Source organism: Solanum tuberosum, unplaced genomic scaffold (genome assembly GCF_000226075.1).
Source record: "Solanum tuberosum cultivar DM 1-3 516 R44 unplaced genomic scaffold, SolTub_3.0 scf00004, whole genome shotgun sequence".
Classification (NCBI taxonomy): Eukaryota; Viridiplantae; Streptophyta; class Magnoliopsida; order Solanales; family Solanaceae; genus Solanum; species Solanum tuberosum.
In genome coordinates this window covers 2263621-2290106 of record NW_006238930.1, presented here as the reverse complement: position 1 = coordinate 2290106, position 26486 = coordinate 2263621, and the positions used below count along the sequence as shown (strand labels likewise).

Here is a 26486-nt window from a genome sequence, read left to right as displayed (position 1 = left end):
AAACAAGGCCACCCCCTTCCCCGTCAAATTGTTTTTTAAAAAAAATAAAAATTTGGGAATATTTTAAATTTAATTTTTTTTTCATTTTTTACGCCATCCCCACCCCTTCCCCCCACCTCGGCAATTTTTAAAAAAAATTATTTTTAAAGAATATTTTAAATTTTTAAAAATCATTTTTTATGCCATCTCTACCCTTATCCCACCCCAGCCGCCACCCCACTCCCATCCTACCCTACCCCCAAGCTGCCACCCCCACCCAGGCCATCCCCATCAATTTTTTAAAACAGAAATATTATTTTTGGAAAAAATATTTCAAATTTAATTTTTTTTTCATTTTTACGCCATCTCTACCCCTAACCCCCCACCCCACCCAAGCCATTCCCGTCAAACAATTATTTTAAGAAAAAAATATTTTTGGGAAATATTTCAAATTTAAGAAGTTTCATTTTTTATTGTAAAAATTTCAAATTTACAATAAAAAAATTATTGTTGTACATGTGTATAAAATTGTCAACATATTTTATTATTTTCTTTCCATAATACTTTGTAATATGCTAAATATTGGAGCTTGTGCTTGTACGGGCTAATAAATATTACCACTACTTATTTTATCTCAATTTAAATGATATAATGAAATTTTAAGAGCTAATTAATTTATAAATAGTTTAAATTATTAATTATTGTGAGTCATAATATTTTTTTTTAATTTTTATGTTAAAATTTTAAATTGGATACTTTGTGAGAGAAAAAGGCCGGGCATAGATCATAGTTGAGGGATTTTATTTAGGTTGAAAATCAAAGAAAAGTTATATGTATATGTCTTCCTTGTTCCTTGTAGAATTTACTAGAGGAAGAGGGAAATTTGAGAGAATCGAAAGATGGATGACACTTCACCGCCACCGGCAACTGGAAATAGCTCCACCAGCCTAACAGACCTCGACATGGACGCATTGGTTCACTGTGCAAGTCACTTGAATCTCCAAGACGTATCGAACATGGCCATGTCCAGTAAATATCTTCAAAAAGCAGCGTATTCTGACCCAATCTGGCAATCCCTTTTCAGGTTATACATACTTTTTTCCAACTATTTTATCGAATTGGAAAAAAAGAAGAATTATTTACATCAAGATTTGAGGGTCTGAATAAATGTGCATAAACCTGTATGTTTTTTTTTTTTGACAAGGAAACCTGCAGCGGTACCCTTTTGGTGCTCATAGGGTAAAACTCACTCCTATGCAATAGCTTACAAATCACATAGTTTCAAGCTCAAACCACGAATCTGTATGTTTGAAAAGGAAATATAGTAGTGAAAAGCCTTTTTGAAAAATAATGGAGGGAAAACAGCAGCAACAACAACTAATAGGATAACTGAAGCAATGGAAACAACAGTTAATAGCAAAATATAGGAGAGTACTAATAAGAGTACTTATAAGAACCTTCGGGCTGGCCTAGTGGTTTGGGCTTGGGACTTCCATGTTGGAGGTCTCAAGTTCGAAACCCCTTGCCAACAAAAGCAAGGGGTTTGCCTTTTGGGTCAAGCTCGTCCCCAGTGCGGGTTACCTCTCCTGTGTGTTTTGTGAGCTATTGTATAGGAGTGGGGTTTTACCGTGTGTGCACCCAAAGGGGAGCAGTTGCGGGTTCCCTTACAAGGAAAAATAAATTATAAAGCACATTAGCTCAAATAAAGGATGATTAAGCCAGCCCCTAAGGCCTAGCTCAAGTGGCAAAAGGTGGAGGATTTGTGGCTTAGGTCGCAAGTTCAAGCCCCACACCATGCAAAGCGAAGCCCGGTATTTAAGTGGAGAAATGTAGAGGGGCGGGCCCATTATCCACCGAGTTTAGAAGGCTGTGATTGGTCCAAAGGGCGGGTCACAGACATATTTCTCGATTATAAAAAAAAAAAAGGGATGATTAAGCCATTAAGGAAAATTGATCTATCTATCAATGAAGCCTCAATATGAAACTAGTGGAGGTTAGCTATATAAATCATCTATATTAGGACATGTAATTTGACTATCTTGAAGCTGCCCTGCAACCCTCCTCATTTATCCCGTGTAGTTATGCTTAGCAAACTCACATCGCCAGTTATAATTAAGGAAAACCATTGTCTATCTGTATAGAGGCAGAACAGGGAATGCATACTTTTTCTGGAATTGCATCTGCTTGTACTCCTGGAAAATCACCTCCTAAACTTTCTGATTTGCAACATTTTGCTGAACAGAAGGAACTTTATCTGTGTAAATGCGGAGTACATGAAAACAGCCACTTCCTTTTTCTTGATAACTTTGCAGAATCATTTTCTTTTCCTCTTTTTGTTTGATTGATATCTGCATTCTTCTTTCTCTTAGATCAGAACCCCTTGCCAGCGAAAGCAAGGGGTTTGCCTTCTGGGTCAAGCTCGTCGCATCGGGCTTGCCTAGTGCGGGTTACCTCTCCTATGTGGTTTGCGAGCTATTGCATAGGAGCGGGGGTTTTACCTTGTGCGCACCCAAAGGGTAGCGGCTGCGGGTTTCCCTTGTCATCAAAAAAATAAAAAATAATTAGTGTTATCCTGCAAACATGAATGTGCTTTATGAAGCTGTCACTTTCTTGTTTTGGGGAGGGAAGTAGGAAAAACATTGGTTGTTGAACGTCTCCCAACTTTTGTGCTTTGGCATTATGGATGAGAGAAAAATACATGGACATTGAGTGGTCTTGGCAACACTACAGCGTGACTATAATTTTTTTTCCTGTTCTTTTTTAACTTCTTTTGTGCAAGATGGAAATGTGTGGAGATCGTTTGTTAGATTTTTTTTAAGGCAAGTGATTTTGCCTGAACTTCTAAGAGCTTGAGCTTGTAGATGAATAAATTCCAAAATCAAAACTGAAGTAGTGCATATTCCAGCACACAATCAAAAATCACAGGCAACCTGTAACTGCTTAGGATATCCTTAAGTCATATATCTTCTAAGATATTGGCAAAATTTATCTTTTGAGGAGTGAGGACGAATAAAAAAGAATATCTTCTTAGATATTGGGATCCTTGGTTTCTGAATAACTAACATAAAAGTAGTCTTTGTTGCATTGGAAGCTAAAGAATGTTCAGAAGTAACTTTTTCCTTTTAAGCTAATTATAAGAACGAATCTCAAAGATGCTACAAAAGTATGGGAAACTGTGACTGGCTGGTCTGTTATCAACATATTCTCTGCTTTGTTTTCAGTATTTCATTGCTTGTGGGTTTCTTGGAGAGTAGTACTAATCTCATGTTCTGCAGACAGCAGTGGTCTCCACTAGTACCTACTGGCTTTCCTCACACATCAACTGATAGGGAAGCATACCTTTCCAGGCGTACTGATGTGCTGCAATTCAAGTTCATTGACCCTGCCGTTGTAAACTTTCCTATCACGGCAAAACCTCATGAAAATCTGTGTCTTGACAAAGACAATATCATATTTTCTGAGGTAGTATATCTACCATTTCTTCAAATTCCTGTCATACAACTCAAAGTGATTGTTTTAACTGATTCTTCATTCCTTGTCAAATGCTACAGCAATTTATGAAAAGGATGAGTATAAGAATGAAGGATGTGTTATAGTATTATTTTGTACCCTAAGGAATGTTGGTGTCTAGCAGCTTAAGCTTTATTATTTTTTCCTTTTTGTAGGAGATTTGGTGTTATTACATGTTTCTATGACCTCACACAGGTTATTAGTTGTGTAAAGTATTTATTTAGCTCAAAGGAGGGGACTTAACATTGTGTATAACTTTCTTTACTTTCTTGCCCCTTGAAAGTTGATCGTTGGGCAACCAGTTTTAAAATGAGATATAGCGGGACTTTCGAGAAGCTGTGATTGTGAACTTGACATTTCCAATTTTCCCTTTCTTCTGGCTCATTGGACTCCATCATGATTTGTACTAACTTTAGTTTAGATCTTCTATAACCTATATCTTTATTGACCGATTTATTGCTTCCATGAGTATGAGAAGAGAAGATACCAGCTGCCCATAATAAATCTTCCTCGGTATGGTTTGCATCTAGATATGTGAAGTGATTTTGAATTTGACAGGCTACTTAGAAGGTAACTGCCCCTTGATTTAGTTTGTGCTGCACTCCCCCTGCCTTTTGTTTCCATGAATGGGAAGAAATTCATTGCCACTTCCGACTTTTGCAACATGCTAAAAGGCTGATAGTTGAGCAGCATTACTTCTCTGGATTGTGAGTTCAATTGCTACTTCCGATTTTCTGCAGCATCCCTTAAGATCTGATATTTTCTTTCTTGATAACCAAGAAATTCTTGAGGGTCAGTGGTGCACGTTTTGATATCCGGTAATGAGCCTACTCCTCTACCCTCTCTACTTAAATATTATACTTTCTCTGTGGCAGTGCATATAATCCACGTATCGTACTCTTGCCACTAGAACCCGACCATAGGAATTTCATTTTCTTTTGAATCAATGATATCAAAGCCCTGTAGCCCCTTTAGGATTCGGAAAAATTGTTTTCCTCTTTCCATTACATGCTTGTGCCTTTTCTTCTTTTTATCTTTTGTGACGTACCATACCTTTTTTCTTCTTTGATTACCGGTAAATTCCTGAGGGACACTATCGCTCAGTACGAAACTCGTGGATAATCCCCCCAAACCCTTCTCCATGTTTATGCCTAGTTGATTATAGTCATTTACTAGTCTCGCCTCATTTTTGACCCTGTTATTATTCTTGCCTTACAAAATTTAGGTATCCAAGGAATTTTCTGTGGTCAAGATATGCCTTTTTCTATTTTCAACTTCCGCGCAACATTCCATGTAGAAGCTGCTAACATCACCATCATCTGGACTGTCCACTTAATTAGGTTTCATCTTTTTGTTCTTTTCTTTTCATCCCTCCACTGTAGGTGTCTCTGCTTCACCGATTACCTTTTAGTACTTTTTATGTTCAAGTACTTTTTATTTTGTATAATATTGGATTGAGATGAGCTTAAATGGAGTGACATAGTCAGTGAGGGTTCATATAGCTAACCCCAACTTGTTTGTGATTGGGGCACATAATTGTTTTTAAAGAATGCTATTTCCAGAATTCCATCTGCATTATCTTTGTGGGGTGGGGAGTATTCTTGCTTCCGATGATCAGAAAATATCACATGATTCTGAAAGCTGTTGTAATAACTTGAAATTTTGACGCTGTAGAAGTAATAAATTTTTCATTGTACTCTGTCATACTGATGAATATGTTATGATATTAGCTTGCCAGCTTGCCAGCTTGCTTATTTGGATCTACTAGACAGCAAGCTATGGATTTACTTTTACAATTAGCTCTTACTCGACTACAGTATCTTATATATTTTCCATCAATAGCAGTGTGGACGTTTGTAATCCTTATCTTCTGCAGTTAAGGTGATAAAATATTAAACCATACTATTTATATGACATGATTTTGGTTGATAACTTGTTTACAGGGATCTTCAGTTTATGTATTGAACATTGACGATTTTCGGCATGGAAAAGATTCATATGACACACTCAGGGGTCACACCGCCAAAATTACTTCTCTGAGGTTAGAGTTGCTATATATTTTCTTTTTATTTAGGAGTAAGCACATGGGGTAAACCAGATGGATATGTCAACAGAAGTTCTAGATTATCCAATTCAGGATCATTTACTTCACTTATAAATACATTACATCTTAGTTTGTCATTTCTTTTTAAAATGTGTATCAATAGCCATAATACTACTAACTGCAGGTCAATTCCATTTGAAGAGACATGCTTGTATAGTAGCAAGAGGCAGAAAAGTGATAATCTTTTTGTAACCTCAAGCTTGGACCATTCAATTCGGCTATGGTGGAAGGTAGTTTAAATAACTAAAGATGAGTTGTAGTTCTTTGAACTTTTATCTAGATACTTGTGTTAATGAGCTTATGGAACTCCTGATCTAATTTTACCCTGTCTGTGATATTCTAATCTGCACATTCTTTAGTTGAATTTCTTTTTCACTTATTGTTTCTTATTTTAAGTTTTGTTTTCACTATATCATGGATTTGTCGTACTTATTGTTTTACTCATTTTGTTCTTTGCTGAATATCATTTTCCAATTGCAAAAGCAAGAAACAAAATATTCTTCTGATGCATCATAGCTGGTCTATAGTCTACAAGGATTGAAGTGTATTTATATTATGTTGCTGATTCCCATAAGTGGAACTATTGATGTTCTTCACTTTTTCGTTTTGTGCAAAATTATGTTTACTTTATGATGCAGGTTCCATCAGTGGAACTATTGATGTTTTGCAGTTTGCCACCTAGGGATATGGCTTTTTTTTTTAGTTAGATGAATGTCAGGTTCAATGTATATGATATGAGCATGCATCAGTTTCTGGTTATGTTCGTTTTAGATTCCATGTATGGGTATCCATACTCTTAAATAACTATGTTGTCCATTACTTTCTTAGTATTGCCTGTGGGTTTCATTCCTAGGGGAGTTGTCAAAGAAGCTTCAGAATCTGTAATGTTTCAGTTTCCGCAATTTCAGACAAATTGTTGGGTGATTGTCCGAGTAAAATACTTGCAAGCGGTGGTTCAGATGGAATTGTTCGATTATGGTCCCTTGATTGTAGTGGAAAGCGCAGCCAACATGATTTAAAGGCTGTTCTTTACGGGCATGATAAACCTGCAGTGCTGATGTCAGTTGCCGGGTATGATTTAATCGTTTTTGCATATATGTTGCAATTATCAATATTATTATCCTGTTGTGCTGCTAAACCTTCTTGCTTGGGAATTCGGCATCTAGCTTTGCTTATCTAGCTGCCAGTTTTAGGTTAACAATCAGGATTTGTTTCTTTTCTCCATGCATCATTGCAACCGAAGCAGTATTTGGTTTAAGTCAAACTATACTGAATCTCTAGAGTATAGATTTCAAGAAACAAGCATCTCCAAGACAATATAGCAATCTAGAAGGAGCTTACATTAGCTTCAGGTCTATTTGTTGTCAATCGAAGTTAAAAAGCTTCCTTGCTAAATTTTAGATTTAGAATATTGAGGAGGTATAGTATTAGTTGAGGTTTGCTAAATTCTTATCATCAATTTTAATCAATCTTCTCAACTGTCTTATTGTTGGAATCTCTCTGGTTTCAGGCACAAGACATCTCTTCTAGTGAGCATATCAAGGAACTCCAAGGTGTAGTAATTTGTGTTGGGACATTTAAGTTTGAGTTATGAGCAAGCGACACCCAAAGTGGCAAATTTGAGTGTGGTTCTAAAATTTTCCATGACATTTTATTTGATTCTGTTGACGTACATTTGCAAATCTTGTTTTGAGTTATTATATCTTTTTTGTTTGGATTGATTCTGCTGTTATTTAGTATGAAAAACTTTTGATTCGAGTATTAGCAAAATCTGCTCTTAAATTTGAACTCATATTTAAAACCAGGTGAAAATCCATAAGGAAGTTCCTTCTCTTGTTTATTAGTCCTCTTAGTGTTGGTAGTTAAAATCTTGTAATACTGTTTTTGTTAGGAAGGAAAAGGGGGTGACAAAAGGAACTTGAAAGCAAGCTCCTACTGCTTCACTTTTTCTCTCTAGAAAAGTAGAAGCATGAGGCAGTTGAGCTAGGTCATGTGGTGTCTCTTCAGGGGATCGTTTATTCTGTTATCTTACATAGTTTCCTAACCATCCGAGGTTGCCTTTGAACTCAACTTTCCCCACATGCATGAAATCTGTAACACCTTGCTAGTGCGATACTTGATGTGTTTTTCACAATTTTTCCCTTCTAAAACCAAGTGAGTTGAATTCCTTAATTATAGAGCAGCATTATCTGTTCTTATGATGCATCTTTGCTTTTCGTGAAGCGTGATAATTAACCATGTGATTGTAAGTTCTCCTCCTTAAACCACATACTTCGAAGTAAATATGTACAGAAAACTCCAGGCCTTCCTAGTAAGTATTAATATCCTCTAAAGCTATTATCTCTGTGATCCCATTTACAGAATCTAGTTTGCACTATTTTTTTTGGCGTGAATCAACAGTTCCTTTCAACCTTAAACTTTAGTTGCTCAACGCAGGTTATAGTTTGGGACACTGCTACTTCATCCGCCAATCGTTCTTCATGCTGTGTGGGAAAGAGCACTGTGCCTGGTGCACCTAAGGCAATGAAGTGTCATGAATCACTGATCTATATTGCGGCTGGTTCCTCTGTTGTTGCAATTGATATAAGAACAATGCGTCAAGTCTTCAAAGTGAACCATCAAGAAGAAGTACATTCATTTCAAATGTTGCCAGAGAAATCATTGATCTGCACAGGGTTAGCTCAAAGGTATGATCTTTTGAACTCATATGGTTGACTTTGTTTGATAAGGCTTGTGTACTGTCGTGGTCGTTTGTGTGCTAATGCAAATGGTGATGTCAGAGCAATGCTTTGGGATGTTAGAAGAGGGTGTGACATACAGAAGGGAGAAGCGGTAGCTGAATTAGATGGACATAGAGGCAATGTAAATCTCTTGCACATGGATCCCTACAAGATTGTTAGTGGTGGGCTGAAGGATTTCCAGGTACATGTTTGGGAGACGGGGAACGGTAGACAATTAAGTTCATTGAATTGCTGCCCTCTATCTGATTATCATCGAGGGTTTCGGTGTTCTGCAATGGCTGTCAATGGAAGTCGAATACTAACAGCTTGTAATGGCGGAGACTATAGTGACTTGTGTTTCCGGGACTTCAACAACTCCACGGTTCCTATCTATTCCGATTCAAGCATTCTCCAATCAAAGTTTTGGGCTCCTAAATCACAGAGAGATACTGAAGAATAATCAGATAATGATTCAACCTAGCTCTTCCCCCCTGACTCTAAAATCTTGTTATTGAGGTTACTTTTTTATTTCTTCTTCTTACTCAATGTTAAATGATACATTTTAAAAAATGATTGCAGAATTGATTGATGGTCTATGTATATAGACTTGAGGACAATTTTCTCCTCAAAAGTTAAATTTGAAATTGAGTAAGATCCACATTTCATATCTTTATGATAAACAATTAAATTATGTTTGCGCCCTCTAAATGTTTGATTTAACGAACGTCAAATTATTTCAGATCAGATCTTCCTTTACAATGTTCTTGAGCTAATTTATGAGTTTTATGAAAAGGAGCCTAACAATAATATGAAGTTTTAAAACTACATATCCTCCTTATCTGCATTGTTTGAAGCTATGAAGTATTTCCTCCTCTATCTTAATTTATGACGTATGGGTGAAATTTTCAGATTCAAAAATTTAGAAATAACTTCATGTTTTCTAAAAGGAGATTTATTTATTAAAAAAATAGTTAAAATCACAATAATTAACAATTTAAAACATATAAAGAAACTTTGATCAAAGTAAAATGATCAATTTATAATTTCAATCGTACCACACAAATTAAGATAAAATGAAACCTTTTTTTTTTCGTAACTGAACAAAATTATGCAGAATAGCAAATCTTTAGCATATATTAAGTACTATAGCTATAATTTCAGAAAATTGTAATTTGCAGCTACAATTTTCCTAATTCTTGTTATTCGTTTGATTTGTATAAATTTAGAATTTTGTATAATTCGGTTCTTGATTGTATAAATCAAAATTTTATACTGTATATATATTACCCTATCTATTTGTACACAATTTATAAAAAAATCATAATAAACTATCATGTTTATATATTGATAAACGAAATATACAAACATAGTTTTAAAAAATTCTTAAATATATAAATACTATACTTATTTTATTTGTATATTCACAAGTGAAACATACAAATAAATAGAAATATACTATCCGAAGCCTTCATTGATACTATAATTATAAAAGTAGTCTTATTATGTTCGTTATTTCTCAAAGGTGGGTATAGGCAATACCAGCAGGCCATATATGATATATGAAGTGCGTGTCACTGTTTTTCTGACATATACATACACATAGAAATAACCGATGTGACACGTCAAAGAGATTTTTCCAAATGGTCAGGAAATGGGATGGGATGGATGCCACGTTGCAGCAGTTAAGATTTGATGATGACGACATATATAATAGTAGTAGCAGAAAAACAACACTTCAATGCATGCAGGATACTGGTGATGTTAGCAGTATATAATATGTCTACACACTTCTCAATAAAAAATATTCCCATTTCTGTCATCGACAGGATAGAGCATGGCCAACTTCCCCTTTTCCATTCCTACAAATGAAAAACACATAAATTAAACTGACTCATATAAAATGAAACGAAAGGAGTAGTAATAATTTTTGAATGGTTTTTAAGCCGTACGCTGCGTCATTACTCCATAGGCAGATCTGCTGTGAGATTACGAAGTGTTCGTGTAGTGAAATAATAAATACTTACAATTTTTTATGGCCAAAGTCATATGCGACCCCTTAAAGTTGTCCTCATTATTCATTTAGACACCTCAACTACACCTAGTACCTATTGAACACCTCTACCACCCCATATTTGAACCGTCTAAGCATTTTTTGCCTACATGACAAATCGTTTGTGATTCACGCAAATCGAGCGCGTGAATTGTTTTTTCTCCCCAGACACTTGACATGTATTATTAATTAAAACAATTTAAATTTTTTATTTAAGATAATGTTTTATACCTAAAAAGAAAGCAACATCATCCTCACCCCTGTAGGCTATACCAAGGTCGTCTTCTTCGCCCCATTTCAAGCTTTTTATAATCTGTTTATTTTTGTTCTTCGATTTTAATTTGCACTCTTTACACAATAAAAATTGAATGTTGATAAAATTTGCAAGAATTTGCAACAAGAAAAAAAAATGGGACATCGGAATTATAAAAGCAACCTCTGTCCATCTTTTTTCCGGTCACTTCGATCAACAAACATCACCAACCATATATTTAAAATGATATCAGGAAATTTGATAAAATTCATTGAATCCTCTTGATTTTTCTTTGTCGTTGATTTCGAAATAATTTATTAACATCGATTTATTTTTCACAAAAAATCTCAACAATCATTTCATTAATCTATCATGCTTCATAATTTATTTCACTATTTGCATCTTACTTGATTTCAATAGCCCATAGTTCATTATAAAAAGAAAAAAAATAAGAAATTTCAGAGGAATAGAAAATGACGGGTAACACATGACGGAGAAGAAGAAGAGGATAAGACAAATGATTAGGTGGGTGGATTTGGGACAGCGGGGTGGGGGAGATTTTCTTGTTTCTTCGTTTTGCTGTCGCCGGAGAAAATCGAGATTTGTTGTCGGAGGAATTAGGATGGCCGGTAACAGGGAAGAAGAAGAAAGGTGGGTGGGTTTGTGTGGGGGTGGGGGTGGGGTTTTTCTTTTTTCTCCTTTTTTGTTAATTAATTTTTTGGAATATTAAAGGTTGGAGTTCTTATTTTATTTTTAAAAAATGAAAATTCATTAGATTGGCCCATGTGCCACATGCTGCAGTTTTATTTGTTATATTTTTTAAGATAGTGCGCGTGAATTACACACACAACATTTTAAAACTTTATTATCATTTTGTGTTCAATAGGTACAAATTCGTTAATATTAGAGTGTCTAATAGGTACTAGCCTTAGTTGAGGTGTTTAAGTGAATTATGCGGACAACTTTAAGGGGCCGTACATGACTTAAGCCATTTTTTATATTGCATGGTAGCCATGTTGAGGTGAAAAATTAAAATTAAAATCAAACAAAATTCCACTTCAAATTACCTTTACTTCTTCACACACATTAGTTGTTATACTCATAGAGAATATGTTCTTCCTAGGCACGCAATGCTAGAGCTAAAGAAAATTAAGGGGATTAATTCAATTATTGTACGTAATTTATTCCTTTTGGTCTATCTTTTTGTTGTCTCTTTTATAGTACGAAAACTCGAAAAATGTTTCACACGTTTTACATGTATTAACTAATAATATATATATATATAATTAAAGTCGGGGGGAGATTGGATTGATTCAAATTATAATTGATAGTAGAAAATCATATTATTTAAAGCTATGTGCATATTTTAATACAGTAATAATGATTTTAGGTTAGATATCGTATCAGAAACTGAGAAAGAAAAGAAAAGGCTGTGGCATAACATTCAATGTATATAGACAAAAAATGAAAAGGAAATTGGTGACAGTTAAAAAGTAGGTAGAATGAATGACTAGGTTCATACCCTCATTGTCTAGATCACTAGTACTATTTAAATAATTCTTCTTCAAAAGAGATCGATGCTACCTTCGTACGTAATTAAACATTTTATACGAATTGTATATGCTACGGAGTGTACTTTTTTTTTGCATAATTGCAAGCCGTCAAATTGCATATTATTTCAAACCATGTCAAGCATGATTCTTTGTATTTTTGTAGGGTAGGTTTACTTATTTTAAATTAATTAATACGCATCATATCAAAATAAAAAAATGATAGATCAAGATTCATATTTTTATCTCGTTGGTTATTATTTGACTTGTTTATTTCTATCAAAGTGGAAAAATCACTTGATGGTTAAATTTTATTTATCTAATTAATTTAATTGATACCATGTACGGTGGACTTTTTAATAAAAATTTCTCAATTGATCGTTCTTTAGCGGTAAAAAGGAAAAGAAATGGGTAAAAGGTTAAATTAAGAAAAAGATTAGGGGGTGGAAGACAATCTGAAAAGTAAGTAAAGGGGGTTTGGGAAAGAATAAATATAAAAAAAACAGTCTAGTGGCAGAGCCCATAGGAAATAGCCCCTGGTTTTAGTTTTTTCCGCTGTGTTTCTTCATTTATACTCAACAACATACAATACAATTTAACTAACCCCCTCAACTCCAACATCATCAAACAATTTACCCATAAAAAATGCACATAGTAAATATCTAAGCACACTCGATACCCAGATCATAGTTTTCTTGAATTATTTCCAGCTAAAGAGAAAAAAATTGATTCAATTTTGAGGATGAGGATCGACAAAAATGTGTGTGAACGAAGAGGCAGAGAGTATAGCGATTCGAAGAAGAACCGGAGAAGACAGAGGATGATTTCCCCGGTTCAAAGACTTTATGAAACTTGCAAAGAAACCTTTGCTAATTGTGGTCCTGGTGTTGTACCATCTGCAGAAAAGATTGAACGTCTCAAGGAAGTTTTGGGTATACATTTCTTTTCCTTAGTAGGAGTAATTTATTTTAGCCTAGGTTTAATGTTGAATTGCTGTTGCGTCATAAATTTCAGTTTCGTTTTTTATTTTATTCTAAAGTGCGTATGTGGACCATATTTGATTCGCAATCGGGCATTGCTATTAGTATAACCATTTTTGGAATCCAATTTTGGTCTTCTTTAAATTACAAAAGGGAGTGAGTTAATTAATTCCCCAACAGAGGAATGCGTAATGGGTGCCAAAAATTAAAATAATTGAGCTGTTACATGTGATTTTCATTCATTAGTTTCGTAGCGGACATATAGGACCTTATGTTTGAAGAAGAGTTGAATGTCTTTCTACATTTGGTTATGCGTTCAACCATCAATATTATGGTGGTGATTACCGTGTTGGACAATTTTGATTGATGTATCCAATTTTAGCACGACAGAATCTGGTTGCCTTGCTTTGCTATTTGAGGGTTTTATGAGGACTGTGTAAATGTTTGGATAAATACAACTGTTATTTCTTTCTAAATTTGGTGAGTACTACTATTTTCAGAATGTTTTATTGGAAAATAACTGCTACGCTTTTTTTCCTTCTTTTTTCCCTGTAGTTCAATAGTTTATCTTGCTTGTGATTGTTCAAGGTTTTATGAGGAGGAGAGGTAGGGGTGACGTGATAATTTATGAGTTTCTAGTTTGTTTTGATGTGAATGCAAATTTCCCTTTTGTTTTGATTTAGACACAATGTAATTACTTAATAACTCGTATGATCGGCAGATACCATGGCTGGAGCAGACGTTGGCTTGAGACCGAACATGCCATATTTTAAGTCAATAAGATATGACAGACCACCTACAATAACGTACCTGCACCTCCATGAGTGTGATAAATTCTCAGTAAGTGGCCAAAGTGCATTGTTTCACTATAATGAATCAGGCTGTGTATGTTCTTCTCTTCAGTGTCTTCTTTTTGAGGCTTATAAATGCGTTTTTGCTTCTTTGACAGATTGGTATCTTCTGCTTGCCCCCATCAGCTGTCATTCCACTTCATGATCACCCTGGAATGACGGTTTTTAGTAAGCTTCTTTTTGGAGAAATGCACATAAAATCGTATGACTGGGTGGACAACCTCCCTGCTGAACCAACTCCACTTGCTAAGCCTTTAGATAGTAAGTTTTTTTAGTTGGAGATTGCTTTGTTGAGGGTATCTATAATCTTTTTATATCTTGTGGTCTTAAACTTGTCACATAAGATGATGTTGTATTTGAAAATCTCCCTGCTGAACCAAATCCAATTGCTTTCTATTTTCTTGCATACCATTTGTATAACTGATGTATTTTAAAAATATAGGATCAAAGGGGGCCTAACTTATTGGTGATTATTTCCTTATCAGATGGACTTGGGGATTCTACTACTGGAATTCGTCTAGCAAAAGTGAAGATGAATTCAGCGTTTAGAGCTCCTTGCAAGACCTCCATCTTATATCCGGCTGATGGTGGTAATATGCATTGTTTCACAGCAAAAACAGCTTGCGCCGTGCTGGATGTGCTTGGCCCACCATATTGTGATCCTGAAGGTCGCCACTGTCAATACTACTATGACTTCCCGTTTTCCAATATCTCCGGTATACTTCTTGTATTTTTTTTCGTCCTTGCTTTTAACGAAGCGCTAGTGTAAATTGTCAAAGTCCTTGGTGAAAAAGGTTGAATCTAACAACATTGAGATTTGATTTTCCAAATTGTTGGCGGGTGGGGAGACAGTTCCCAGAACAGTTAAGAGAGTGTTTATAAAATTGGCAACTTGATTTTCAATCTATTTCTGGGATCACATGATCAGACAACAAGAATCTTTGTTATCTTTTTTATTGACAGGGTGTTTTAATAAATATGGTAAATTGATTTTGATTGTGTACCTGAAAGGGCATTATATATACGGACTAGCAAGTTTATGCAAACTCTTTTTTGTCGATTTCAGTTCCCGAGGAACAGAAGGGTGACTATGCATGGCTGAAAGAGAGGGAAAAACCTGATGACTTGACTGTAGTTGGAGCATTGTACAAGGGACCAAAAATGGTTAAGTGAATTGAATTATCCCCACCAAGAGAATTTCTGTGGATGATGACGAAAGTTGGCAGTGAAGCAGAACCAAAAAAGAAAAAAAACTTTTTTTTTCCTTTTCTCATCTTTCTTACCCTTGTTTTCCTCCCTAATTTTTCTTTGTTTTCCCTTCTTGCGGTTTGCTAGTGTACATATTCAGACCGGAGGAAACAAACGAAGGTCATGGCGAAAATTTGATGCAGTAGTGTTTTTTTTCCCCCAACAGTTACATATTTCTGACTTAGCGTCATGTTTTAGCATTTGTCTAAGTACCTCTTTTTATGGTACAATTTGCTATTGACTAGTAGTAGCTCAGGTTGTCCTACATATACTTTAGGAACATTTGCCCTGGAATCTGAATATGACAATAAGAAGTGGGCTTGTAATTCAAGTGGATTGAGGGGCGTTACGATAATTATGGTTGACATTGTAAAGAAATGGATTATAGATTGAATTCAATCCCAAAAATTAAATTAGCTTATAGGGTAAGGATTATCAAGCTCATACAAGGATGTCAATGATATCAATTGTCCATGTGGGACTTCTTAACACTCTCATGGTACTCTCATGCATGTTCAGATAATATAATAAGGTTGGTGAACAAAGAAATTGAAAAATATTTGCTACTGATATCATATAAGATTTGAGTTTTTTGTGCCTCACCAATGAATTGGGATAGATCTGTTTTTGATATCTTACGTCATTAAGTTTTTGTGCCTCCAAATTAAACTTGTGCACATGATTGTTAATTAGGTTCCAATTTAATTTTAGGCTCAAGTCATCTCTATTCTCCCGAATTTGAACACCTCAACTAGGACGTGGACTATTTTCTGTCTATTGAGATAGGCATAGGCATGAAGAAAACTAGAATTAACTTTTTAACTAAACAAGATTAGATAACTGGCATTTGAGCATGGTAAACATCAGTAATATCAAATTCTCAGCCTACAAAAGGTGTGTATACGCGCACACAGAAAAATTTCTGCAATGTATGTGAACCTACAAAGCCATAGGTTAGTACATACTTTCAAATATGAAAACCAACAGATACTTCCAACTGACCTAAATGAAACAAACAAGAAGTTTGCTGAGATAACCCCATAAAAGAGTTCCTATATTATCAAAGAGAACAACTAGGAGGTGATCCAGGTCAAGAAACTTAAAGATAGTCATCAGTCAGCACACATTTGAACGACAAAACTGATGAATTCACATTAAACATCCAACTACAAAATACATAAATACATAGTAAATTTGCAAGGCACAAAGTGCGCAATTAAGGTATAAGCATGAGAGAAGCAAATCCGATTAACAGTAATTAACTATATTCACTCACTCTACATCAAACCCTTTCTCTTGAAGCTCAGAAATGACCTCATTCCTCATCCTCGTCCACAGCTTGAAGGCTTCTTGGTCAACTTTCTTATCCTGCAATGCTTTCTGATAATTGTATGAGTCTTTATCAGATTCAATGATTCCCTTGGGACCAATGGTAGTCCCAATCATCCCACCTTTGGCAACGAATTCTTCCATGGCCTTGTCGTCACCTGGATATGGAAATTTCCGGCGTTCGTAAAGATGTGCTAATTCTTTTTCTTCCTTTGGCCGTGGCTTTAAGGTCCACCAACCAAGCGGCGAAGTTTCATTCCACACCCACGCCACACCAAACAGAGTGTAAGTACAGAGCAAAGCCTTTCCCACTTGCTTCCAGAAGTGATAATCTTCTTTCCCTAATCCGACTCTCTTCAGATACATCTGGGCATCGAATGATTTTGCCATTGAAGCACCTCCTGAAACTATTTGGGCGAAAAGGCTTTGCTAATTGCTAGTATCCAGTTGAAAAAAGAGAAATTTTTAATTGTGGGGAGGATTTCGGGTCCCAAACGACGAGGCAGAGTCAAATTAAATCAAATTTTGAAATGGAGAAGGCTCCAATGAGTTAAAATCGTACAATTTACCAACGAGAGCCGTCTGGTTCTTGAGGTGGAGACGACGCGGCACTGAGATTGAGACACCAACGGTCTTCATACGGAAGGATACGTGATTTGGCGAAGGTTTGTCGGGTTCTGGGTTCTTCGCGTTGCTGGGTTCGGGTCGTTTGGTTCTGTGAAGGAGACGACGAAGTAGAAGGGTCGTTGGTGTACGCGTATTGTATTGTTGGGAGAATTGGGTCTGGCTTCAGTATTGGTTTGTTGATGTAAACAATAAATAATTAACTTAATCAACTCAAAAGAATATAAACGTCAAATAATTAAGTAAAAATAAAATCTTTTTGAGACTGTTTTTGATAATTCATTACTAATTATATATTTATATACATAATTATATAAAAACATATATTTTATTTTTAAAATGTCAAAATTACATTAAAAAATAATTGAAAAAATATTTTGAATTTTATAAAACTAGTTATTTCAATTCGTTTGAAATTAAACAAGCTCAATGATTTATCTATATTGTGAAGGACCAAAATTGAGTGTCAACAGTTGTCTCTTTCTTTGGGTAGGGTCGATGAAAGAGATCCTGGTCAAAGAAAATTGACAAATTCAATTTTGTTCGACCGCATCTTCATCTTTTAGAAAAGAGATTTTGGTACAGACTTTGAGAGGTTATGGCCAGATCCCGGTATCAGGTTCTCTACATATCTCATGTATATATGTGAATTCAAGCCATTTTCAACATGATGCTTGATTTGACGCATGATTTTTTAAAGAATTCAAAAGCTATCTCGACATCGAATTATGGAGAGATCGAAAAACATGGGAATAGAATGAGGAGAAGTTGGACTACAGTCGAGTTTTCAACATCGAACTCGCCTACATATCCCTAAACATGAGAATCAGATTGCTTGTAGTTCGACTCAATCGGTTGAAAAGAAAATCTCTTATGCTAAGATAACCTTCGATTTAGAGAAGTGATAAAAAAATTGAGTATGAAAAAAAGGCTCGCAACTTTCATATACCATTCTTTTTAGAATATCAACTTATTCATATTCAACTCCTACTAAATTATCTATCAAAAAATAATATGTTACTCCTTCGACCTTAATTATACGTTTATATTTAATTGAACATTATGTTTTAAAAAAAATATATGGTTTAAAAATAAATATTCGTAGGTGCGAAAAGTAAAATGAAACCGAAGGGCGAAGGAGTAGGGTGTATATATATACTAGTATTTGGTCACGCGCAACACACGCATTGCGCGTATATCCCTTACTAGTGAGCATGAGTATTTTTCAAAATTACATCAATATGATAAATATATTCAAAAATCAATGACATCCAATATCTAACGGACAATGTTCCTATGCTCTCTATCAAATTCATAAAACAAAATGTAACGAACAAGAAGATATACATATGTGAAATGAAAAGACAAGGATCATAGTGGAGAATGTAAAGAGACAACAGTTTCCTTGGAAGATTATTAATGAATAATTGTCTTTTTAATGTATCTATTTTTTATGTAAATATACATATTTTAAGTACAATATAATATGTGATATGATTACTATTTAATATTTTGTTAATTAAATATTTTATAACATTTTTATTTAATATAGGGATAAAATGGTAATCCAACATTGTACTTTGATGCTTTCCACTTTTAATAATATATGATGATATGATGATTATGTTTTGATCAAAAAATAATTAAGTTAATTAAATCCATAGATTACAGGCTTAATATGCTCATATCATCAATTAACAGTTGTCCTACCTCCAAAATCAATATTACATTTCTAAACGAATTTCATTTGATCGGACTCAACGCAATTATAATAGTTTTTGTAGTTAGAAAAGGAATTTAGCATTTCATTTATATTTTGTCGACTGTATTGTTAAAACTGTACTTGAGAAACAAAAGACATGTATTGTTTTATGTTGTCAAAAAAAAAAAAGACATGACAAAAAATAATATTACGACATGTGAGTGATAAGTAATATAAATTCTGAATGAGAAAGGGAGGGATAAACTATGGCTCAAATAACTAAAATAATCCTTTAAATTAAAGCAAAGAAAGTTAATATAATTTTGTGAGAAAAATAACCAAAATATGATATTGTATTCATTCCTTTCTTTCTTAACATGGGTTGTTATCCTCCCTTCTTTCTTTTTGGATGAAAGCTCCATTAAAAAAATTAAATTCAGACAAAGAAAGTGATGCCAAATAGGCAATGAATATCAAATCACTCAACATGCCATAGCTCATAAATACATTTTTTACTTTTATTGGGTTATGACATTTAATATCAAAATTCAATACTTAATTAGCTTTACACACAAATAAATCACATGAATCTGCATATGAAAATTCAATAAATTTGACCTACTATTGACAAAATAAAATAAAAAGAAAAGAAAAACCAAACAAAGAATATTGTGCTAACAAAAAAATTACGTTAGAAGGAAATGTCACTTACCCCATTTGTATTGGCACAACTCAAAGTACAGTTCTATGCGATTGACACAGAAGCATCTCATCAATTGATTTTCCCTGCAATAAAAAAAATCATCTCTTAAGCTATTGACACAAAATTAAAATTTTTATTTTATACCAGAGATCAAAATCTTAAACATCAATCAAACAATATAAATTATATGACAAGTAAGAAGTAAGAAACAAAATAAAAAATAACTTAAAAGAACATACACATGAATGGAGCATCGGAAAGAGCAATGTTCCTATGCTCTCTATCAAACTCATAAAACAAAATGTAACGAACAAGAAGATATACATATGTGAAATGAAAAGACAAGGATCATAGTGGAGAATGTAAAGAGACAACAATTTCTTTAGAAGATTAATAATGAATAATTGTCTTTTTAATGTATTTATTTTATGTAAAAATATATATTTTAAGTACAATATAATATGTGATATGATTACTATTTAATATTTTGTTAATTAAATATTTTATAACATTTTTATTTAATATAGAGCTAAAATGGTAATCCAACATTGTATTTGATGCTTTCCACTTTTAATAATATATGATGATGATATGATATATATATATATTGGGTGTTAGATCGGGATACCTGATGTGTCTGAGCAGCTTACATATCACGCAAAAGTCTACATTTATCATAAGCAGGCAAACAAGAACCTCAACTCTGAACCAATTACATTCATTGAAATTCTTGCCGCTTTTAACACTCAGGTAATTCGTCTTCATCCTTCACATATGAATGTTCAATCAATGGTTATGTCTTTGGAGTACTAATTTATGAAATTATTTTCGATTTCTTTGGGGATCTAGGGTTTTCTTGATTTATTCGTTCGATTTCACAGCATCTGATTCTCTAAATGAAAACTTTAGATTCTTGTGTCTAAATTTTAGGGATCTAGGGTTTTCTTGATTTATTGTTCTTGAATTGTAATTCGTGGATTTAGGCGGTGAGGATGTCGACGCCGGCGAGGAAAAGATTGATGAGGGATTTTAAGCGGTTACAGCAGGATCCGCCTGCTGGCATCAGTGGTGCTCCTTATGACAACAATATAATGCTTTGGAATGCTGTTATATTCGGGTATGCATGCCTATGGATTAAATCATTGAATTCGGCTACTTTATGATGATTGCTCTTGTACTTCTTTCTTTTTGACTTATGCACTTCCGTTTCTTGTTCTTTTCTTGGAATGCAGTCCTGATGACACACCTTGGGATGGAGGTGAGGAAATTCTTCTTCATTTACAATCTTTTTATACCTGTATCTTTTTACAATCTAAGATACGAATTGAAGCATATTTTTGACTCTTAAGTCCATCATATAAAACCTGAATGCATAGTTACACACCTCCTTGTACTTTACTTTGTGATTTCTGTGTTCCTTTTAAATGCATAAATTGCACTTTGAGACACTTGTCTATGCGGATGAATATCTTGTGTTGATACAATCACTGCCACCTGAGTAATGCATATGCTTTGTGCTTTTCCAGTGAAGAAGGTTTCTAGGAATCTGTGTTTGTGTTGCATGACCATTTTCCCACCATAATTAAGATTTGCTCTCTCTTTTTCATCCATGATTTTCCTCTTTCACTAAAATGGAGGATACAGGCATGTCTTGTTTGTATGGGCAAGAACCCTCAGATTTATAGCATGCCCTTCCACCCCAATTTTGACTAGTAAATTTCTGATTTGTATGCAGGTACGTTTAAGCTGACACTTCAATTTTCGGAGGATTACCCCAACAAGCCTCCAACGGTTCGATTTGTATCCAGGATGTTCCATCCGAATAGTAAGTAGCCTAAGTAACGTTGCATTATCTTTCTCTCCCACTCTTCACATAGTTCTAGTCCATAGAACAAGTAGAACTTTCAACTTTAAGCTTAGGTTGCTTATTCAGTTTATCTTGTGGTGCCAAGACTAATAGTATCGACAAGGAGTTATATCAACTCGGGGACCTTCTTAAATTAGTTATAGTGTTAGTATTGCGTCTCACACCGCGTGAACTGAGAAGGAAGCCAGCTTCCTAGTTTTTTTAATATCCCACATAGGCCACACATTCCGCATCACCTGTCAATCCCCATTTTGAAATTCATTGTAGTGCACTCTCTCCCTCTGTATCATCCTATCCTGCCCTTCACCACCAATAGGCCATTTGTATATCTGTGAAGAAATTCCTCAATCTTCTATTATTCCTAGTCCTTTATTGCTAGTCTAAATTCTGTGCCATGTAGTCTGTCACCATGCCAACTCTTGTGGAACTATTTTGCTCAGAGTTACACCACAGAGCCAGTCTATCTGAGACCTAATTCTCATGCCTATATAATAATAAAGAATGTAAACAAAGTGCCTTTCCCCTTCATTTATCTCTTAAACATATCGACGCTTATTCCCACCAGTTTCTATTGAACTCCTATCATTGTCTTCACAGAGCATTCTCCTCCTGGGAATTCTCACCAGTCTTCACAGAGCATTCTCCAACAATACCGAACAGTGGACATATGTTATGTGGTTATATCAGATAATGAGTTTAGTAGTTTATTCCCCTTTCCCTTTAAAGACATATCAACTCTTACATCCACTCAACCTTTACAGAGGTCGTCCCAAATCCTTATCCTTGAATTTACCCTGATTGGTAATCCCATATATCTGTAATTGGTAATTTCATCGTTTCAGTTCTAATGAGTATTTTGGTGTGACACTTTCTTCAATGATTATGATATTTTGGTGATGGAAATGTTACAAGAATGTTTGTAATTGTCATTGCATACAGAATCCTATGTTTCTTGAAGTTATTTGTTTGAGTATTTGTTTCTTGGGAGTTGTTGAATAAGAGAGAATTAGCCATATTCTGGTAGCTGCTTGGGTTGTGTGTTATTGAATATGCTGTGATTCATGTGAATGTAAAGTTGTGTATGTGTTAAGACCTACAGCTTAGTATTTCTTCCATCTTAAACTAGATTAGGCCAGGTACTTTATTGATTTTTAGTTTTATTTTTTTTGCACTGAATAAATTGGTCTCAAGATTTGATCTTGCCATTTTACATGCATAATGCAGTCCAAAGTATGCGAAATATAAGAAGCAATGGCCCATTGCACTTCTTGTACTCTCACCCTATGACTACATATTCTATCTCTTTTTAAATACATCTAAGCACATACTTTTTTTGATAAGCAGTAACCTCTAAGCTTATACATTTTTCAAAGCATCAATTTAGTGGAGAAACTTATCAAAAATAAAATAAAATAGTGGAGATATCAATATAGGGAGCAAAATGCCTTGTAACAAAATGAAATAAATTCGGATAAAGAACAGTAGAAGTACATGGGAACTTTTAGCTGAAATTTTAGCAGATGTACTTGTGCCACACCCACGATACTCTTTTCCCTCAAACATCCTAGTTTTGCCGCACCTATTTTTCTTGTCTTTTATTTACACCTGGCAGTTCAAGCAATTGGAGCTCAGCACCTACGCAATCGGAGCATTGTATTATTTTATGTTTAATTATTGGCTTATTGAGAGAATTGATCTAATGTGTGTGTATCAATTAGATTTATGCTCTGTTTATTTTTCATTTGTGCCTTCGTTCAGAAGTTAATTCAAGATCTCCCACTCATTCAAAATGGATACTTCTTGCCTTCTATATTAGCCTCAATTCAACTTTACACATAAAAAAGGCTTGAATTCTACTTTGTGGCCCTTGTCATGCAAAGTATAAATTTGAGTAGTTTTTAGTTTTGCTGATTTCTCATATCACTGTTTATCTATCTATTGGTCAGTTTATGCCGATGGAAGTATTTGCTTAGACATACTGCAAAATCAGTGGAGTCCTATATACGATGTTGCTGCTATACTCACTTCAATCCAGGTATGTTGATATTGTTATTAAATGCATCATTGTGCCTCGTGCTGTGCAGAATTTTAAAGAAATGTAACATGTACAGTTTATTTCTTGGTGTTTGTTTTATTTTATTATAAGCCCCTTTCCTTTTTTATTGCCTTGTCTAGCTTTGTAGCTTTGTGTCCTGTATTTCATATAATGCACTAATAGTTTACCACTAGTAAGACATGATAGCTGTGTGGTCAAGTAGCTCATTGTCCTGTACTCCTGTTGCTGTTAGTGGACACTCATTGAGTTATGCTCCCCTTTGCATTTCTCTGTTTGAACATGGATAGTGTACACTGATGAGAACAGGAAATCTGTAATTTTGATTCAGCGAGATGACAAAATATTTTCATAGATGCACATACTGTGTTTGATATCATTTTTTACGAGTGGTAAATTAATTAATTTAACAAACGAATAAAGTAACTAAACAAAGAACTTGCTCTAAAGCAAACAGTTCAGGTCCTTGGTTCTTAAACATTGAATATGTCTCTACTTGCTGGAGAGGCAAGTTTTTTCTGTTTTGTTAAATTTATTTGGTTCAAGCAGTTCTTACTTTTACTGTGATATCGTTCTGTCTATTTCACATTATGTTTCATCTAGGCGCTAACTTGGGAGTTTAAAACATCTTCTGTCACCGCCATCTTTGTATTGTGTTTCCATAGAAGTCCAGTTCAATTTTTTGGTCGGTAGAGTTTTCTACAGCATCTGAATCATATCATTTTTTTAATCAAGTAATTGAATTCTGGTCCTGTCTGGTGTGAGAGTGGAGTCGAGTCAATTCATAAATGAAACTGAACTGAGAACGCATTAACTTTTGCATCCCCTAATGTTTGACTTTCTTGAAATGCAGTCTTTGCTCTGTGATCCAAACCCAAACTCGCCAGCTAATTCAGAAGCAGCTCGCATGTTTAGTGAGAACAAGCGTGAGTACAACAGGAAGGTGCGTGAGATTGTTGAGCAGAGCTGGACGGCTGACTGACATCTTTCTGGCTGAATCTGTTACAAGAGATTTTTCTGGTAGGGTTGCCAGGTCAAGCTGCAGTGTTCTCCATGCTGTTGCTACATTAATAATAAATGTAGCATGAAATTGTCGTTTTATGTGCTGTTTAGAAACTCTGATTGTCTTTATCTTCATGTTCTGTTACTCTGATACAGTGTACATATTGATCACTTTGTATTTTAATTGTACGAAACTCTTTTTCTGTTGGTCATCATGAGACCTCCAAAATGGAAAATGGATAAATATCTGATATTTTTATTTACCAATGTAAATTGTGCAATATCATTCATTCGACTCAACAAAATAAATTCTTAGTAGAAGTGGGCTTTAAGCACCAACTTTGAGGAGATAGAGGAGTCAAAATTCTTGTGCCTGTCTGAGTTTCAATTCAGGCAATGAGATGTGTTGAAAAAAAAGGTAGTGGAGAATTGCAGGACTAGCAATCACTTAATATTGGATCTGCAGTGACACTCACAATATGTCAAAAAAGTATTATGAAACCTCATGAAGAGACATACCACTACCAGTGTATGCCTTTTCGAGCTTCTGAATTTCTATTGCTCTTATATTACTTGATTCCTAATCATGATCTTTTCCTATAGAGTTTTACAGGCGTGCCTCACTGCTTGTTGAAACCTCCATTGTGTGGTTGACTAATCTGTTTCGACTATATTGCTTGCTAATGATGAGCCAGAGTTTGAGGTATTGCCTTTAGCCTGAAGTAATCTATGCTATCCCAGTGAGATATTTTATTCTCTCAAGCCTCTATTATCTTCTTTTTGCAATTCCTATTCGATGATGTTATTTTACACATTAAAAAGAAATCGTCATGTTAGCTAGCAATTGTCATATGTGTGTGTTTCTTTTTTTTTTTTTTTTTTTTTTTAAGTTTAGGACGAGTGGATGATGTTCCTCCTTGTTGGATGTTACTCCATTATTATTAATAATAATCGTTGTCTGTTAGCTTGGCTGTCAGTTTCATGTGACTGAAAATCCTATATTACTAGAGAGTTTCTTTTATCTCGTAAAGAATAAAGTCGGTGAAGTAAGCTTTTTTCCCGTTAGAAGATAAGTGCCGTCACTCCACTTGTTTGCTTAAGTTTGGAAATTAACAAACCGTCGGTGGCACCTACTCCTTGCATCTAACACGCTGCTCCATTCCTCTCCATCTCACCCATAACTTAACGAGTGACTCAACATAGTATCTCCCAGTCCCGGGGTTCGTGCAACACAGTAATCAATAGATAATTATGTGATCTTACGTTTAAATTCTACTGACAATAAAATATCAGGTGATTTTTTCTCATCCGTTAAATTTAGTTATTATACTATTTGATACTTGTGTTGGTGAGAAATAATTAATAGGTTATGATGTATTGTTCGTTTAATTAATTAAAGCTGGAAGAATCATTTACTAGTAGTATATGATTTAAGTTAAAAGAGTTTGAAGTGATCATCTAATGTTTATGTTTATTGATGATGAGCACATGGGTGTGTGTTGAAGGGCCCTCCATCCCTATAGGTAAGTTGAGGAATAATGAGATGGACTCATTTTTTGTTTGGTCTACCTAATGAAGGAACCAAAGGGGACCGCAGCTTTAAATCATTACAAAGTGATTATTAATGGACTGGGATGCTCTTGTCTTTCCATTTTATCAAAAATTGGAGGCTTCTTCTCTACATCCCTCTCATCGTATCTCCAATTAAACGACGCTTCTTCTCTAGTCCAACACTTGCCCACTAAAATATTCTTTTTTATAATATTCATTTGTCCTTTTAATGTGTCTACATATAGATATATATGAAATATCAATAGTACCTCATCTTTTATATATTTGTATTTACGAGATCAATCATTATTTTTTATATCCTAACAAAAAATAATTGCAGAAATTTCAAGATAGATAAAACTTCCTATCGAATAGAATTTCTGATAAAAACTATCTTGCTAAGAAAAAAA

The 26486-nt window shown here is 34.6% G+C and overlaps 4 protein-coding genes across 4 annotated transcripts; 3 read left to right on the top strand and 1 right to left on the bottom strand.

Annotated features, from left to right (window-relative positions):
- The first annotated feature begins 767 nt into the window (after positions 1-767).
- On the top strand, positions 768-9004 carry LOC102593518 (uncharacterized WD repeat-containing protein alr3466-like). The gene is made up of 8 exons (XM_006338416.2): positions 768-1063; positions 3255-3441; positions 5433-5530; positions 5718-5823; positions 6447-6664; positions 7104-7146; positions 8030-8280; positions 8374-9004. The coding sequence occupies exons 1-8, from the start codon at positions 879-881 to the stop codon at positions 8771-8773; spliced, it is 1488 nt and encodes a 495-aa protein (XP_006338478.1). The 5' UTR covers positions 768-878; the 3' UTR covers positions 8774-9004.
- A 3701-nt stretch (positions 9005-12705) lies between these two features.
- On the top strand, positions 12706-15644 carry LOC102593179 (plant cysteine oxidase 2). Its single transcript, XM_006338415.2, has 5 exons — positions 12706-13098; positions 13868-13986; positions 14096-14258; positions 14483-14713; positions 15064-15644. Exons 1-5 carry the CDS (start codon positions 12909-12911, stop codon positions 15168-15170), a joined length of 810 nt encoding a protein of 269 aa, XP_006338477.1. The 5' UTR covers positions 12706-12908; the 3' UTR covers positions 15171-15644.
- Positions 15645-16371: 727 nt separating this feature from the next.
- Positions 16372-17354, bottom strand: LOC102592840 (uncharacterized). Its single transcript, XM_006338414.2, has one exon. The coding sequence runs from the start codon at positions 16962-16964 to the stop codon at positions 16518-16520; it is 447 nt and encodes a 148-aa protein (XP_006338476.1). The 5' UTR covers positions 16965-17354; the 3' UTR covers positions 16372-16517.
- Positions 17355-20227: 2873 nt separating this feature from the next.
- Positions 20228-24792, top strand: LOC102592500 (ubiquitin-conjugating enzyme E2 2-like). The gene is made up of 6 exons (XM_006338413.2): positions 20228-20353; positions 20587-20720; positions 20836-20861; positions 21339-21428; positions 23417-23505; positions 24377-24792. Exons 2-6 carry the CDS (start codon positions 20596-20598, stop codon positions 24503-24505), a joined length of 459 nt encoding a protein of 152 aa, XP_006338475.1. The 5' UTR covers positions 20228-20353; positions 20587-20595; the 3' UTR covers positions 24506-24792.
- Positions 24793-26486: the final 1694 nt, after the last annotated feature.